The sequence below is a fragment of the Esox lucius genome, chromosome 4, assembly GCF_011004845.1.
Source record: "Esox lucius isolate fEsoLuc1 chromosome 4, fEsoLuc1.pri, whole genome shotgun sequence".
In the NCBI taxonomy this organism is placed as follows: Eukaryota; Metazoa; Chordata; class Actinopteri; order Esociformes; family Esocidae; genus Esox; species Esox lucius.
In genome coordinates, this window is record NC_047572.1 from 4,464,308 (window position 1) to 4,483,395 (window position 19,088).

At 40.0% G+C, this 19,088-nt stretch overlaps 1 protein-coding gene across 3 annotated transcripts in view; it reads left to right on the forward strand.

Annotated features, from left to right (window-relative positions):
• Nucleotides 1-242: 242 nt before the first annotated feature.
• LOC105028287 (BEN domain-containing protein 4) overlaps nucleotides 243-19,088 on the forward strand; it is a 35,257-nt gene continuing 16,411 nt past the window's right edge. Inside the window, exons 1-6 of one of the 3 annotated variants that reach the window (XM_029119558.2) lie at nucleotides 243-1,031; nucleotides 6,851-7,021; nucleotides 7,154-7,450; nucleotides 7,833-7,924; nucleotides 8,084-8,110; nucleotides 11,098-11,124. In XM_029119558.2, the coding sequence (XP_028975391.2) occupies nucleotides 545-1,031; nucleotides 6,851-7,021; nucleotides 7,154-7,450; nucleotides 7,833-7,924; nucleotides 8,084-8,110; nucleotides 11,098-11,124 (1,101 nt within the window). In that variant the 5' untranslated portion in view covers nucleotides 243-544. Of the gene's footprint in view, nucleotides 1,032-6,850; nucleotides 7,451-7,832; nucleotides 7,925-8,083; nucleotides 8,111-11,097; nucleotides 11,125-14,080; nucleotides 15,611-19,088 lie in introns of all 3 variants that reach the window. The other 2 variants (XR_004575707.1, XM_034291886.1) reach the window with 2 other exon arrangements.

The window sequence follows — 19,088 nt, forward strand, 5'->3', positions numbered from 1 at the left end:
CTATGAACAAATCAATGGCATCGCACTACTGTATTTGATAATAATACTGTATTTGATAATAATACTGTATTTGATGTGTAGATGTATTTCTATACATTTTGGTAACTAAACACAAACACTATAAGGCTATTTTATTCAGTGCTGTTGTTTTTGAGAGGGAGCTTGTGGTTATTTTAAGCAATTGTCATACGAGGTGAAGTATTCTATATTTACCTGGCATGTCTCAGAGCCAAAATGGCCGCTCTAATTTCATCGATATAATTTTGCTTGAAAGCTTTGTATTTTCATATAGGCTATTAGAGGCACCGTGCACAGACAGCAGGGTGTGTAGGTCCCGCCTGCATTTCCCCCTTGGCACAATCCCTTTTCGACGCGGCGCCCCCGTCTGGGGATTGGAGCTGTGGCTTGTCAGTAAATTAGCCCACCCTCTGAATATTACAGTGAGCAATAGGCTACTGGGGAAAAGCTGAGCCAGACAGCGAGACAGTGAGTAAAGGGATAACCAGGCTACACAAGGACGCGGTAAGAGCGTCAACTTGCAGTGATGGAGGGGGAAATGCAACCTGCCGACGAGGGGCTCTGCGCCCCGAAGATGTGCCGACAGGAGCGGGGTCCTTACAGCAGCCTCAAGATCTTCCCGAATAAGCGGTCAACGGCAAAGGCGCGGTTCGACAGACCTACAATGGTTGACATGCCGCTGCTGGGAGACGGTGGCGGATATCAATACCCTCATAATCTCAATCACCATCCGTATCAGCGGCAGCAGCAGCTCCACCAAACCTCCCTCGTCATAAGCAGCAGCAGCCATCAACATACACCGCAGCTGCAACAGCGTTTCCCGTGCGATAACAGGCCCAGCAGCAGAGTCGCGACATCTACCTCAGCAACAGTGGGGAGTGTCGCGGCAGCATCACTTGGCATCCAGCGGAAGGTCGGAAGCAACACAGCGGTGCGCCAGGACCCCACGTATTCGCCTGGACGAGCCGCGCTCAACCACGAATCTCCAGATTGCAGTTATGGAATAAGCTCAGGTAGGCATTACAATTCCTGAATTTGGGTTATGAGGATTAGTTTAGCTTTCATATCGAAAATTAGTATCGATTTGGCTAGTTAGATTGTCTTTCAAGGCCTGTGTTGCCACTGCGCGCAAAATAAACAATCAATAGATGTCAACGCTAGAAATACACCATCAGGGTGGTATTTAATAGTAATAATTATGTTATTATTCTTTGATGTTGTTTCTAAAAACAACGAGGTTTGAAGTATGCCCCAAGTATTTGGATTATTTGCATTGTTATGACATACATTTGTTGATAACATTTTTGGTTAATTTTTCAAAGCTTTGGTATGTCTATCATAGGCTAAAATTGTAGAGACAAAAAAAATAGACAACGAATAAAACCATGAATGGCTTATCAGTTAAGCATAGAGGATATATATATACATACACACACACACACACACACACACACACACAGACATACTTATATATATATATATGTATATACACACACACACACACCAAGGTCAATTGAGGAGGAACTGAAGACATACCCTGCCCTTTTGGTTCCTTCTTTGGCCCATTCTATTCAATTTCTCTTACCATTCCATAGCTTTTTATTATTTTTCAGTTTCTCCATATTTTGGAGATGACTAATAGGGTTGTGTAGTTTTTGAAATTTGTCCATGTTTATGCATCTTGTATTTATAATTTTCTATTGTAATGAATTTTGATTATACTTTGCCCCTGATTTTAACCCCCTTTCACTCTTCACAGTTTTAGATATTCAGTTGTATCTATGGCCCTGTCTTATAACAACAACTCTCAATGAGTTCAGGAGAGTTAAAGATCACAGCAAGCCTTCCCCATAGGCATGCTTGCTGAGACTTTTACCACACTGCTCATTCAACCAGGAAATGTGTGAGGGCTGAACGGATGACATTAGCTTGGCAGCTAGCAACACTGTTAAGACTCATCAACTTGATGCAACAAAAGTTTTGCCAGCTAGGCGACTCCAACTTCAAAGAAAAATTTAGAAATACATTATATTTGTGTAGCAATCAAGGCCTGCTTTTCAAATGCCATGAATGTCTTATATAGGGAATTATTTTTGACCAAAATGCCAAGATCAAATGTTGTGAGCTATGAAGGCAGTAGGGTTCCATCTATGTGTATTAACTATATTAATAGCGTTCTCACACACTTCTAATTCTGAAAAGGAGTAGAATGCCATGGTAGTAGTGTTAGGGTTTATATAGTACCCAAGATCAGAGTGAACTTGACCATGAGAAAAACAGCTTTGGCATTAATACTGCAGCACAGGTTTGATTGGATTGAGCTCTTGGTTTAAGATGAAAGGAATAAACTGTCCAGCAGCAGTCATGTTACTAAATTAAACATATCCCGTTTTCCACCCACAGATACAAATCTCCTTATCTTTTTGCTGGCGGGGGAGCTGAGCTTCAGTATTTTGGAACTTTTCTGACAGGCACAGCACAATCTATCCACTGTACAGTGGATATAAAAAGTCTACACACCCCTGTTAAAATGCCAGGTTTTTGTGATGTAAAAGAATGAGACAAAGATTAATCATATCAGAACTTTTTCCACTTTTAATGTGACCTGTAATGTGAACAATACAATTGAAAAACAAACTGAAATCTTCAAGGGGGAAAAATGAAAACCTTACAAAAACCTGGTTGCATAAGTGTGCACCCTCTTATAACTGGGGATGTGGCTGTGTTCAGAATTAACCAATCATATCCAAACTCATGTTAAATAGAAGTCATTACACACCTGCCATCATTTAAAGAGACTCTGAATAATCACAAATAAAGTTCAGCATTTCTTGTAGGATTTTCCTGACATTTTCTTAGTTGGATCTCAGAGCAAAAGCCATGGTCCGCAGAGAGCTTTCAAAGCATCAGAGGGATCTCATTGTTGAAAGATATCAGTCAGGAGAAGGGTAGAAAGTTACAAATTACAAATACCAGGCAATTTTGGCACAAAATCTTCAGGCGTCCATTAGAAAGCTGAAGATGAAGAGGAAGTTCACCTTTCAGCACGACAACAACCCAAAGCTTACATCCAAATCCACAAAAGCATGGCTTCACCAGAAGAAGTTTAACGTTTTGGAATGGTCCAGCCAGAGCCCAGACCTGAATAAAATTGAACACCTATGGGGTGATCTGAAGAGGGCTGTGCACAGGAGATGTCCTCTCAATCTGACAGATTTGGAGCGCTTTTGCAAAGAAGAGTAGGCAAATATTGTCACGTCAAGATATGCCATCCTAATAGACTCCTACCCAAAAAGACTGAGTGCTGTAATAAAATCAAAAGGTGCTTCAACAAAGTATTAGTTTAAGGGTGTTCACTTATGCAACCAGGTTATTGTGAGTTTTTTATTTTTTATTCTTCCCCCTCAAAGATTTCAGTTTGCTTCTCAATTGAATTGTTCACGTTATAGGTCACATTAAAAGTGGAAAAAGTTCTGACATAATTTATGTTTGTCTCATTCTTTTGCATCACAAACACCTGGCATTTTAACAGGGGTGTGTAGACTTTTTATATCCACTGTATATCTACTGTACTAGCACTACAGTGTAATGGAGTCATTGTCAGTGAGCATATAATGGATAATAATTGTCAAGTCATCTCATGCTATTGTCCATGTGTGTCTATCCATATAATAAAGGCCTCCTATGCTAGTAGAGATTTTACAAGCCTCCCTGAGCAATCACAACAATTGGAATAAATATTTGTTATTTATTAGCCTATTATGGCTTCCTGGGTTATTTAGGATGTGGGTAAATTTAATTTCAGTTCTAGTCCATACAGGAAGTACAATAAAATAGAAATAGTTTTTAATGCTTTTCAACAAGAAAACATTTGAATATAATACATTTTCATAATTAACCCCAACCCTAAAGTTATAATATTGGGCTTTTCACACCACCAGTCGGACAGAGTCAAGTTCAGGCTGTTCCACTTGCCTGGTTATGCCTTCACAATAGAGATGCAAATCCATGTTAGGGTCAGTTCAGCACTAGAAGAGTAAATACAACCAAATGCTACCCACTGCAAGAATTCATGTGATTTAATAATGACACTGATAAAAGCACCTTTCCCCAGAGGTAACGGCCAGACAGTGTTGATGTCTCTTTCCCATATACTCTTCCCACAATAAGGAGACACCAAAGGATGACAGCCCAGAGATCTACACAATAAACCAAATTGCATTTAAAAGCTTTCCCAAAGAATTGTGATTAAAATAAATGGCGCTCATAAATATGTCTCCGTCGTGCATGTTGTGTTTAATGGAATTTTATGAGTCTTTCTCCCCGGGCACAGCAGCAGAGAGCAAGAGAGAAGCGAGGAGGGTTGTTGAGAGAGTAGTGGGGGTGGGGGGATTATGCATCTCATAGGGTAAAGACAGCGCATATTAATAAATGTGACACATCTGCGCCAGGCCGATAGACACTTCTTGACGGGTGCCAGAGTGTCAGGCCTCCTGTCCAGTTGTAGCGAGGGCTCGATGGGTAGCTGTCTGTGCTCATAATTACCTTCCATGTACCTTTGTGTTTGAGGGCAACACTATGGTAATCATTACAAGGAAGATGTGCAAGATCATATTGTTCCAATGTGCTTAGACTGCTGAGAGGAGGACACTGGCAGAGCTGACGGTATCAGCTGTTATTGATGATATTATAGCTCTGTAGCATCAGCAACCCATTTGTTTTACTTGGTTGATTATTTCATTACTTAACCTCAGGAGGGGGAGGGGAAGGACATCAGTTGACTTGAAATCAAATGCCAAATCAGATTACCAAAAGTTCTAAACAGCAAACAGACCCCTAAACCTTAACCAGGAAACAGAGGCCATCAAAAGAAAGAAGATAAATTAGACCTAGATTAGCTTCCTCTGCAAATAAGGAATTCTCATTACTAGTTATCAGAGATTCACTTGTCGACAAACCATAGGCACAGACTCGAGATAAACATATCTAAACCAATGTGGGCTCGGCAAAAGCCCATTTCTCATCAACAAAGGCATTTTTATAATGTCTGTGGACCTTAATTACCATGCATGTTATTGCATATGTTATTACAAATAGTTCAAATCAATCAGAAGTTCCATGATGTCATTTACGCTCACAAAGTTTGTTCATAGTGTAGTATTTATTAAACGTTGTTGGGTGAAACGTTTTCATTACTGTTCAAAATGTACTCTTTGTCCATTAAAATAAAATAATGTTGAACAGAAATACAGTGTAGACATTGTTAATATTGTAAATGACTATTGTATCTGCAAACACTTGATTTTCAATTTAATATCCACATATGCAGACAGAGACCTATCATCAGCAACCATGACTTCTGTGTTCCAATGGCACATTGTGTTTGCAAATAATTGATCATTAGAATACCCTTTTGCGATCGTTAGCACAGCTGTAAATTGTTATGCTGATTAAAACCAGCAATAACTGGCCTTCTTTAGACTTGTTTGTGGGTTTGATCACAGGCTCAAAATGGTGAGAAACAAAGAACTTTCTTCTGAAACTCATCAGTCTATTCTTGTTCTGAGAAATTGAGGCTATTTAATTCGAGAAATGGCCAAGAAGCCGAAGATCTCATACAGTGACGTGTACTACTCCTTCTACAGAACAGCGCAAACTGGCTCTAACAAGATTAGAAAAGGCAGTGGGAGGCCCCGGTGCACAACTGAGCTTGAGGACAAATACATTAGAGTATCTAGTTTGACAAACCGACGCCTCACAGGTCCTCATCTGCCAGCTTCATTATATCACCTGCAAAACACCAGTCTCAACATCAACAGTGAAGAGTTCTTCCTCTGTCTAGTGTCTGTGTTCTTTTACCCATCTTAATCTTTTCTTTTTATAGGCCAGTCTGAGATATGGCATTTTCTTTGCAACTCAAAGTCACAGAAAAACACAAATTTGGTGAGTGCAGATTAACTAATGGAACCTCTGGTTGAGATTAACTATTTGGGTACTACCTGGGGGGAAAACTGATTCTTAACCAATGTTTTGCTGAGCACCCATGAATTTTGATATGTTTGAATCTGAATGTATGGAACACTTTGTGAATGTCTGATAATTAATTACCTAGATATGTTGATAGCAGCTTTATGGTGAGGACCCCAAAAATTGCCTGCAGGGCCAGGGAACGTGATCTCCCAGTGCATATGTGCTGAAAAATACTTCCTGGTTGATGGAGCAGCATAATGTTAAGTATTGAACAGCATGGCAAGATGTGCACCTGAGATGTGCATTCTTAATTCCCTCTACCCTGCTTGGAAGTTGTTGCGATGAGCCAAGGCCATTATTGTGAATGGGATGTCACAAAATTGGTAGGTGTGAAAAGTTTGAATAAAATATGGTTAGATGAATATAGCTATTGAGGAAATGGAGGGAAATCTAAAGAGATTAAGGGAGGGACAATTGGGTTTGTGAGCAGCTGAGGACAGTGCAGCAGTGCAGAAACCACAGTTTCATACAACTCAAATAGTTGACATAACTTCGTGTTGATGTTACCCACAAACAGAAACAGATAGTCTTCAACAGGATGTCACTCTGAGGCACCTTGGCATTGTACAGGATTTGAGAATCAACTTGAGGTGACTCAGAAAAGGGTACTGTATTAGGATTAACAAACAATTTTATGGATGCTGATCTGTGTCTTTAAATCCATTCAATGCCAAGTTGTGAGTGACAGTGTACATTTAGCATGATAAAAAGACAATTTCTGCCAAATATACTTGTTGACTGGAATGACAGTTTGTGCAAAGAGATTCATTGTCTGTTGACCTTCTAATTCCTTTGTTTCTAGAAAACCGTCTCATCTTGGATGCCTTTGCGCAGCAGTGTAGCCGGGTCCTCACTCTCCTAAACAACAATGGCCGGTTTGTGGAGCCCCAGGCTCCTCCTCCCTCCTCTCTTACCTCTGACATCAAGCAGGAGGACGGCTGCCTCCCTGGAGGGGATTTGAGGCCAGTTGCGGGTCAGAGCAGTCACTTCCCCACCCTGAGCAAGGCCAGGCCAGAGGAAAACTCCACTGTTGACCCTGACGATGAAGCTCAGCGCAGCCACTGGAGCCAACAACAAACATCCGCTTTCTTGCGAATTTTTACAGAGTCCCTCCAGAGCTACCTGCTCAGTGGGCCCCAGCAGTCCCACCCTGGCTTGGGCGTCGAGGGGGAGCAAAGCCCGCCGGCTGAGCCTGAGTCTGGGGTGTCACCTGGCCACAACCTGAGAGGCTGGAGCTCCCCAGCTCCATCAGAGTCTTACGGCCACCCATCATCCACCTTACCAGAGGAGGAAGAGGAGGAGGAAGAAAGCTGCTGCCCTCGCTGTGTGGAGCTTGAGCAGGAGGTGCTGTGTTTGCAGCAAGAGAACGAGGAGCTACGTAACAAGCTGGACAATATACCGGGTACAGGAAATAGCTTTTATGGTTATAGAGCTATAGCAAGGGCATATTCAATAGTTTTTGTATGTTAAAAGGACAGAAAGCCACACAACCCTTAAATAACTCTAATTTTGCTGCCCAGCAAAAAACAGCTTGGACCTGATTCAGGTTGTTACCCTGTGACTCAACAGGGTATAATAATGGTAATGTGACTCAACGTAATAATGTTAATGTGACTCAACCTAATGTAAAGGTGACTCATAAAAAGAATACAATAATGACTCAACTTCACCCAACTCAAGGGTGAATGTTAAGACCAAGATAAAAAAAATATTACTCATATCTATGATTTACAAATAAGTATTTTGGATCGGTTTTATAAATGAGGCCCTTGATCTCCTGACAGCCCCCTGCCAGAATGTTCTGGACTTCTTCAAGACTGTTCTTCAGTACCATAACCAGTTTATACAGCCCATGCCAGAAGAGCAACTGACAGAGGTAAGCAAGCAGTTGCTCTCAAAACAGTGGATTTATAGATAGAAATACTGTTGTTGTTTTTCCATTCTTTCAAATGCTGTACTATTTTGTTAGAAGTCATATTATGTTTATATTCCTCTGGGTGAACTCTTAGACCTAAAGATGAATCTGTCTCTACAGGAAGAAGAACGGAAAACATTATTTGAGGTTTGTGTTTTTAATATTTGATTCTATCTTTAGAGATAATTGACACCCCAATCTAAAACAGTGGTGTCAATTACAATCCAGCATTGCAGGAATTACATTCACATAAAAGTGTTTTGTGAATCGCGATTACGTTCAGTGTGAACTTAAACCGGTGGAATTACGTTTGCTATCAGCGAGTCATTAAGAACCCATTGGTCGTTAATGACTCGTGATAACATTCATTGTCAACATATGAGAAGTGCCATTTACCTACCATCGGAAACCATTGACAGGGGCAGTAATGAACATATTAATATTTAAATGGTGTGGCTGTTTGCAAGGGTGTTGTGGTCGGAGATGGTGGACAGGTGCTTTCTGTTTTTGTAAAACTGCCCATGACCTTCATCCTAACCCTAACTTCAGTACTGTGATGCCTATCCTTAACTGTAACCTAACCCTAACATTATTCCTAACCTTAATGCCAGTACTGGGGTTATTTTGATAGCGAATGTAATTCTACCGATTTTATCACGGTTTTCAACTTAGTTGTATATGTTGTATCAATCAATCAATCAATCAAATGTATTTATAGAGCCCTTTTTACATCGGCAGTTGTCACAAAGTTCTTTTACAAAAACACCCCGCCTTAAACCCCAAGGAGCAAACAACAGAAGTGTTGAATTTCAGTGGCTAGGAAAAACTTCCTAAGAAGGCCGAAATTTAGGAAGAAACCTAGAGAGGAACCAGGCTCAGAGGGATGACCCTGGCTATGCCGGGTGAACACATTACGAGTACAAATTGTAATAATTAAGAAATGCATGTTGGCTGAGTCCAGAGTCTATTTAAACGTAGTCCAGCTTGGAATCATGACTAGATGGACAAGGACAGTGACAACACGGGGGAGGAGGGGGGTGTCAGCACATTGGCAGGCAGGAAATCAATCCACCCACATTGCCAAGCATCAACCAAAGGGACCCCCAACAGCCGCAACCACCCTGAATGAGGGCAGAGTATTGCAGAAGTACGCAACAGAGAGACAACAAGCCAGTGACCAGTGACCACCCCTGAATAGCTTTGGAGGGAGGGCATCCCAGTGGCGATGAGAGCCCACCTGGCAAGACAGCAAGCGTGGACAGTATCAAGCTGTATTTAATTCCTGAGAGGTACAGTTGGTCAATTAGTTAGATCAGAATTATGCAGTCTCCATTCCCTAGCTAAATTACAGCTCAGAAAAGACAGCGAGCAATTTGTAAGTTGTAGGAAGATGACCATAACACAAGCCTTGGGTCAGATCAGTTGCTGAAAAGCAGCTTCCCTCAAAACAGATGGCTAGAATGCTAAGTTAGGCTACTGCTGTTGACTTTAGGGTCCAAATCAGACATTTTGTTGTTGTTTTACCTGATAAATGCCAACATTAGGCATCTAAAATGATTCAAGTCATACATTTGCCATCTATGTGAATGATGTGCATTTCGGCCTGGATATAAACATGTTAATCAGGTGCCTTGATTATTGCCATTTCAGAATTAGCTGTAAACATTGTTATGCTAGCTCACAAACCTGAAGATGTGTAATTTCATAAAATGACAGCAGGAGTTAAGAGTAGTCAGCTGTGTTTAAGTAATGCCAAAGATGTTAAGAAAAGTGCCAAATTAGGTTAAAATGTTTGTATTTATAAAGTTGATTATTGTTTTGTCCCATTGTAAAAATTGTTAAGTACAATGTTTCATTATTTGCTTTCTTGTAAGAATGTATTTAGTTTGCATTCGTACCTTCCATAGACCTGGGGCCTCATATATCAAACGTTTGTGGGGACAACCTGTATATAAAGCATTCGTGCAATAATTTCCATGCAAAGAGATTCATCAATTTGAACGTTTGCTTCAGAAAATTCATAAATGTACGCACAGCAATGACCATGTGTACAGTACGTATAGAGCCAAGTAAGGGATGAAGGAACTGTTTTTCAAATGTAGACTACTTCATGTGGAAAATAGATTTTTTTAATGTCCAAAAAAGAATGAGGTAATATTTAGGTTTATTTTTTACCCCAATGTGAATTTATGCAATGTTCTTCAACAGGCTAAAGGATTTCATGTCATTTGACCAACTCAGTTAACTAATAATAATTATAATAATGCAAATAATGAAATTCAACACTACTGTTGTTTGCTCCTTGGGGTTTAAGGCCAGGTGTTTTGTAAAAGCACTTTGTGACATATGCTGATGTAAAAAGGGCATTATAGATACATTTGATTGAAAGTACACTCACTTTTTGAATTATAGATAGTGTACAATAAAACCATTCTTTATTATAGTAGACTGAGATGGGAGTCTGATACCCTGATGGAAGAGCTCATTTTTAGAGACAGACAGGTAGTTTTTGCAGAAGATACAGTGGGTCTGCAGACATCGTTTTGCCATTAAGAAATCATATAAAACACATATTAGAGATTCAATCAAAGCCTAACCCTAATAAAGGCTCTTCCAATGCATATCCAAGTACCATCCCATATCAAGTTAGTGCAACTGATAGTTTTTAATTGGACCTTGTTAAATTGTTGTAGGGTCATTTCACATGTTTTCTAGGCATACAACATTTTAAGATTTTAATTCTCTACGTAACCTGGATTAATGAGGCCCCAGGTGACTGGATTTCATTAAACCTTTAGGGTTAGTGAGACAACAATCCCTGTACAAACTTGAAGTGATAGTTGATCCCCAAAGGTTTTTTAAAAAGAAAGCTACACATCCCAGTAAAATCCTGGAGTGACTGCATCTTGATGGAATTTATCATGTTGGGTGATTTCATACCCTTTAAGAAATGTCTTTTAAAGTAGTGACTTTTGACATCTCATTTCATCGTAGTGTCTTTAGACATATAGAAATACTTATAGAAATAAACACTCTTGGTCTTTTCACTTCTGTCAGACACTGTACTGTTTTTTATGATTTAGTAGAAGTAATATTGTAAATATTGACAGATGCAAAATAATCTTTCTCTACAGGAAGAAGAACGGAAAACATTATTTGAGGTTTGTGTTTTTAAGATGGTTTCTTACAATATGTAACCAAATAACCCCTACAGCAGTTTTTCTCAACCCTGCTCCTAAGCACCCTCTGCTCTGCATGTTTCAAATCTCTCCCTGCTGTGTTACACCTGATTAAAATGATCAGCTCATTATCAAGTCCTTCATGAGCTACATCAGGTATGTTAGGGCAGGGAGAGATCTAAAACATACAGGGCAGGGGGGAGTCCAGGCGCAGGGTTGAGAAACACTGGATTACAGGCTCAAATGGCTAGAAACAAGTAACTTTCTTCTGAAACGTGTCTATTCCTGTCCTGAAAAATGTAGGCTAATCCATGCGAGAAATTGCCAAGAAAATGAAGATCTCATAAAACAATGTGTGCTGCTCATTTCACAGAACAGCTCAAACTGGCTCTACTGTAACCAGAATGGAAAGAGGAGTGGGAGGCCCCAGTTCATAGCTGAGCAAGAGGGCAAATACATTATTAATATTAATACAAGTTTGAGAAACAGACACCAGTCTGAGTTATGGCTTTGGCATGGCATGCTTTGGCATGGAATAGCCTTAATGTCTCAGAACAAAAATAGACTGATGACTTTCAGAAGAAAGTTATTTGTTTCTGGACATTTTGAGCCTGTAATCGAACACACAAATGCTGATACTGAACTAATCTAAAGAAGGCACATTTTGTTGCTTCTTTAATCAGCACAACAGTTCTCAGCTGTGCTAACATAATAGCAAAAGGATTTTCTAATGATCAATTAGCCTTTTAAAATGAAAATCTTGGGTTAACAAACAATGTGCCATTGGAACACTCTGTATGCCTGTGTAGATATTCCATTGAAAAACAGTCACTTCCAACTACAATAGTCATTTACTACAACAACAATGCCTACACTGTATTTCTGTTCAATTTGATGTTATTGTAATGGACAAAAACCAGGACATTTCTAAGTGAACTCAAACTTTTGAACGGTAGTGAACATTCCAGAATTTGTGATTTTTTTGGTATTGGTTGGATTGCGCCAATATACTATACAGCCACAAACTTTAGAATAAATTAAACCCTGTGCTCACTTCAAGTGACCGTTCCCCAAAATCCTAAATGTTTAACTATTCAAAATGTCTAACTATCCAACCATGCTCCTAAAATAGAGTCAAAACAAATACTGTGTTCTTCAGAATTCTTCAGAGTGCACCAATAAAAAGACAGAGTAAGCAAAATAAGCATATATTTTATTTCATAATGAAATTACATCCAAACTAAACACTTCAACTCTTTCACACAGTCCCAAAATAAAGTCACTTTAAATAGTCCAAACAGAATATCCCAACTCAACATAAATCTGTATTCCATGTCAGGCAGTCCAAACTCCTTAACAGATCCTAAAAAAGTATTTCCACTTGGAATTGCAAAAATCAATCAATCCAATAAGTAGGTCCTACATTTTTTTTTATTCTTATAAAAATTTTGTAGCTGGAAATCTGGCCTTTTCTATAGCAAAATGTTAATGGAATTTCCAAAAACCTGATAATAGTAATCCTCGGTAGGGAAGTTTATAATCAACTGTAAATAGCAAATGAAACGATTATATTACTAGGAAATATCAATATCTCCTTAGCAAGTACACACTAAACAATTTTTACAGTTACCCCTAAAGGAAGCATCATCTTTGTAGGCATAGGTCATTTCTGTTCCCAGGTGCCATAGTGGTCTAAGATAATTTATTTCAAATACTGCCAAGCTGCCTACCACCATTTAGGTATGAACATTGACTGTTCTGCTGGCTGATATGTGGCTAAAAGCCCTATGATGCATATTTTATATGTTTTTGCTTGTGTGCCTAAAACTGGACATGTCAACATGTTTACACAGGGCACAGCTGTAAAAGAGATCCAGGCCTCGATTAGTTCTCCCTGTTAAAATAAAGTTTGAAAAAATATATATATTAGCCAGCATTGCCTGGGGTGGTGAGCAGGACTTTATTTGGGTCCTCAAGTTCTAGTAATGTCCTCAGGCAGGTTTTGTGCCTGCAAAAGCAAACTGAGGATGTCATTAAAGTGAACATGTTTTCACAATGGTGAAAACCTCTGATTGACTTCCACATATTGGCAATGTTAAAAAAAGTAATCTCCCTTGCTTGTAGGGAGTGGTTGCAATCTTATGTGCAATCTGATAAAACAAAAGTGAGGGAGAAAAAAGTGTCAAATCAGGGGAAAAGATTTATACCATAGCCACAGGTGGCTGTGGTACATCTCCGTAAAAAATTAAGAGACCACTGCACCTTATTCTTTCCTTTCCAAAAAAGTCAAAAAGGAAGGTTTTGAGTGAGGAACAGAAGGGTTAAAATTAAGAGACCACTGCAAATTGAACGCTTCTGTTCCTCACTCAAAACTTTCCTTTTCAACTTTTTTGGAAAGGAAACAAAAAGGTGCAGTGGTCTCTTAATTTTTTACGGAGATGTATACAGCCAACATACCATGGAAAGCTCTATTTTTGTATATACTGTAGCCCTTGGCAGTGTTATTGGCAATATATCACAAACACCAAGATGCTTTATTGCTTTAATAAACCAGCAACCAGCAGTTAGAAAAGTCAATGTGATGTCATAAGTTATGTGATGTCATACCTATGATATACTGCTGCTTTTAGCCAATTAACATTTAGATCCAAAACACCCATTAACAATCACTTTAACATCCTTTATGAAAAGGAACAGGGGATGTCAATAAGGGACAGATCCTAGTTATCCTCATATAGAATGAGTTCACTTTAAAAGTAATTTGTTGTTTTTATAGAAGGAAATACTCTTGGTCTTTTTCAGTTTGATCAAATACTGTGCTGTTTTCTGCTTGTTCATTGTTCATACTGTACTCTGTATATTATAGATGGTACATGACAGATGCAAAATAAGAGAACAGGGTGAACTTTCAGATCTAAAGATGTATCTGTCTTTACAGGAAGAAGAACGGAAAACATTATTTGAGGTTTGTGTTTTCAAGATGTGTTTTTTAATATAATTCAATGGGCTGTTCTTTTTCATATTTAGAGGTATTAGATCATACAGAGTCAATATCATCTACTATCCTTGGCTGCGTTTTTGGCATGAGAAGCATGAATCGTTTTTCAAGGGAATGGATCTTATTGTTGTTTTGCCTCTCATTGTAAAAACAATTATAACATATACTGCTTTCTGACAACATCAAAACAATTATCAGATTCCAAAAACACAGATTAATTTGGATAGTTTCAGGCCTTTGTGTTGTACTGCCATTGACTGTAAGGTTAGGGAGAAACAAACCCTGCACACACAAACTGATAACTTGAGGCTTTAGAAGTCCATGTGTAGTGTGCTAAGGGATTGTACATTATTCATAGTGAAGGATACCCAGAGAAAGTCAAATCTTTCTGAAATGAAAATGGTTGTCCTTCCATCAGTAATTTTCATTTGACACTCTCTGAACAATAATGATAAGTTACTGTTTACCTTTACTCATAGGAGTGACCAGAGCCTTTAATATGCATTATCAATAACATAAAACTGTTATTCGCCTTGTAAACCATCAGATCAGAGTGGACAAGGATAGGGCTGGAAATATCTTCTTTAGACTATAGGCCTGTTTACATCATGTTTCCAGCATAAAGCATGGAGAACTTAAGCTTCTTTATAGATTCTTTGACTTTGCAGAGAGATCTATTGTACACCACAGTGCTGCTGTCTGTTTTATCAGTCAGCATTCGGTGTAGAGTTGGCGGTACATGACCGGGTCCAGCATGCAAGACCCTGTCTGCAAATATGTAGGGGGCCTTCCATGTAGGACCCTGCCTGTAAATGTATGAAGGTTCCCTCCATGTAGGACCCTGCCTGTAAATGTATGAAGGTTCCCTCCATGTAGGACCCTGCCTGTAAATGTATGAAGGTTCCCTCCATGTAGGACCCTGCCTGTAAATGTATGAAGGTTCCCTCCATGTAGGACCCTGCCTGTAAATGTATGAAGGTTCCCTCCATGTAGGACCCTGCCTGTAAATGTATGAAGGTTCCCTCCATGTAGGACCCTGCCTGTAAATGTATGAAGGTTCCCTCCATGTAGGACCCTGCCTGTAAATGTATGAAGGTTCCCTCCATGTAGGACCCTGCGTGTAAATGTATGAAGGTTCCCTCCATGTAGGACCCTGCCTGTAAATGTATGAAGGTTCCCTCCATGTAGGACCCTGCCTGTAAATGTATGAAGGTTCCCTCCATTTAGGACCCTGCCTGTAAATGTATGAAGGTTCCCTCCATGCAGGACCCTAGAGCCTATCTTTTGGTGTTTGCAAACCTTGACTTTACATGCATCTGGGCCCAACTGCTTGACCTGCATGACCCTCCGCCTTTGTGTCAGATACTGTACTGTTTTTTGTTTTATAAGTAGTCATACAGAAATCATAAACTTTTAGATCTAAATATAAATCTATCCCTACAGGAAGAAGAACAGAAAACATTATTTGAGGTTTGTGTTTTCATGGTGTTTTTTATGTTATGGATTGACCCCTTCTGTATGTGTAGTGATGAGGGACACTGTCAATAATACAACCTACCGACCTCGGTTGTGTTCTCTGCATGCAAAATTAGTCTTGAGATCCCAAACGTTATCACTGAAGTAATCATTCTAATGTTGCATTTTTTCACTTACAACTTCAGATTTACAGGGGCTTTATGGATTCAAACTGAAACTAGCACCACAAGATGTGAAACTGCCATTCAAATCAGCTCCTCTATATAGGTTATGAAAATATAATCTTGAAACACAGTGTGGCATAACAAACTAAACTAACAATCTGTTAAACCTCAAAAAAAGTTCAAGGAAACCAACCTGCTCCTCAATTTTGCCGTTAAAAAGTATTGTAAAGCAATTTTGATCGATTTTGATTTCTTTGAGAAACTGAAAAATATCACAGTTGTCATAACATATTGAACATGTGAATGCTGTTCAATATGTGAATGCTGTAACGCATGAATTAACTTTGTAATATCTATTAGATTAGATTATTGTCATTGAACAGTACAAGTACAGTACAATGAAATGCAGTAAGCATCTAACCAGAAATAAAAATAGAGGAGGGCTGGAAATGTTGAAGTATTTACAAGTATTAAGTATATTACCAGTAAAATGTGTAGATGAGCAATAGTAAATCTGCAATATGGCAAACAGAGGAGGGCAGAAATGTTATACAAGTATTAGGTATAGTGTATGTTAAAACTGGGATAATAGTTGTTTGGGTCCAAATGGCAATTTCAAAATGGCATTCAAGATGTGCAAATGAAGGAGCAACAATCAATCAATCAATCAAAATTTATTTATAAAGCGCTTTTTACAACAGCAGTTGTCACAAAGTGCTTTACAGAGACACCCGGCCTTAAACCCCAAGGAGCAAACAACAGCAGTGTTGAATTTCAGTGGCTAGGAAAAACTCCCTAAGAAGGTCGAATTTTAGGAAGAAACCTAGAGAGGACCCAGGCTCAGAGGGTTGACCAGTCCTCTTCTGGCTGTGCCGGGTGAGATATTAAGAGTCCAATTGGAATAATAAATAAATTTCTCTTGGCTAAATCCAGAGTATATTCAATTTTAGACTAGGTCAGAAGTATGACCAGGTGGACAAGGACAGGAACAGCAACGGTCCCCCCAAACCAGGTAATCCGCCGGTGTGGACCAGGACCTCATCTCCTTCTAAAATTTAAAATTGGAGGAAACTGAGAAAAGTTAGTAGTACATCCCTCATGTCCCCCAGCACAATAATATAGCAGCGTAACACCTTGGAAACTGAGACGGGGGGGTCCGGTGACACTGTGGCCCTACCCGGGGGAGGCCCCGGACAGGGCCCAACAGGCAGGAAATCAATCCAACCACAACAATGAGGTCCCGAGGTAAACATGCGTGTGTAACAACTGTAAAAATCAAGGTACAATAGCAATTCTCAATGTGCAAAGAGGCAAATTGAATGTACAAGGGGAATCTTCAACTGAAATGCAGGGATAGCAGCGGTGAGGATCCTGAGATAGATACATACCTTTAACAACTGAAAACTTCCATTATCAGGCATAGCAAGGCAGTGTCGGAGTAGTATAAGGGAGTAGTGTAACAAGGTCCCAGAGAGGCTGGGGGGTATGGTAAGTGATTTAAGGTGGGCCAAAACAAGTCTTTCACTTCATGATGGTGGGGGTGAGTGCAACCGGTCGAAAGTGATTCAGTCTAGACGCGGTCGACTGCTTCAGCACTGGCACAATGGTTGCAGTCTTGAAGCATTTGGGACAACCGCCTGGGCCAGTGACATGTTAAAGATGTCGGTAAAGACATTAGCCAACTGCCCAGCACACACCCTGGGACGCCAGCAGCCTTGCGTGCATTCATCCTGCTCAGTGCAGACGACACTTCAGTGGTGGATAGTCTTGGGGGGACATCTCGCGGGAGTTCAGCTTTAATTGCTGGCTCTTTTTCGTCCCAGTCAAAGCGTGCATAGAACCTGTTTAACTCGTCGGTGAAGGAGACATCGCTGGCTGTGGGGGTAGGGTTATTTGGCCGGTAGTCAGTGATGACTTGGATGCCCTGCCACATGCGTCAGGGTTAGAAGTTGTTGTGGAAGTGTTCCTCGATCTGCAGTTTGTGGTCATTTTTAGCCATCTTGATGCCCCTTTTCAGATTGGCCCTGGATAAGCTGTAGGCCTCCACATCGCTGCATCTGAAAGCAGCGTTGCATGCCTTAAGCAGTTGTCGGACCTCATCTGTTCATCCACGGCTCCTGGTTGGGGAATGTCTTTATTAGTTTTCATTAGGTGATGACATTGTTGGTGCAGATGTTGATGTAATCCAGAACAGAGGAAGCATATGTTTCAATGTCCGTATGGGAGTCAAGGGTATCTTGAGTGGCAAAAAAAATCCTGTGTGTGAAATTGGTGTCTGACCCTTCTGGCATCACTGACTCTCTTCACTGATGGTTTCACACGTTTGATGAGGGATAAATACTTGGGGAGTAGAAACAGTGAAAGATGGTCAGATTGTTCCAGATTGGGGCAGGGAATGGCTTTGTAAAACTCCAGCATGTTTTTGTGCCCATGGTCTAGTGCAGACCTGGGCAAGATAAGGCCCGCGGGCAGGATCCGGCCCGTTGAGTCATTCTATCCGGCCCGCAATACATCCAAAACATTTAAAATAATACAAAATAAAAAATACCTGACGAGGTCCGCAGATTACGTTACTTAATTTACTGTTGCATATTTATTTATTTTCTAATTAAACGTCCCGTGGCACGCCCAGTAATAAGTACAGCAGTATCATAATCTCTGTTTAAAATACCTTTAAGTTGAAACAAGGTATTTGCGTTGCTATGATATGTAGGGACCAGCACCACAATCCACGTGCGGAAGTTATCATTTGTACGTACTATACGCAATTAATGGCTAGCGATCTCTGGAAATTAGCCTAAGAGAAGTTGATAACAAAAGCAGGGTATTTAAAAAACTATTGAGAGGAAAATATTTATTTGCAGATGTCGTAGGTAAAGCAATTTACTTAATATGTTAAGCTAACGTCACCATTTTAAAGAGTACAATTTGCAGAGGCACTTCCAGAGCAAGCATGCAGTGAAATACAAAAACTGTCACCCAATGCTAGAATTCAACAAGTCTAAGCGCAGATGCAGCCTCACTGATGAACATCTTGCAGCAGTACCGCACATTGCTTCAACAGAACCGCACACTTCTTCAACAGAAAAGCACACTGCTTCAACAGAAATGACTCCTGACTTCACCTCACTTGTCAACGCCCATACGAGGCTCTCCTGTTCCTATTGAGAGAGTAGCCCTAAAAGTTGTTTTCTTGGGTCTGGGCTTCTGGAATCGCTGTTGTTAAAAGCACGTAGTACAAAAAATATACTGTATGAAGTTAGATGACAGCAATTATACCAACATTTGCTTTGAGTGAAAATATTCAG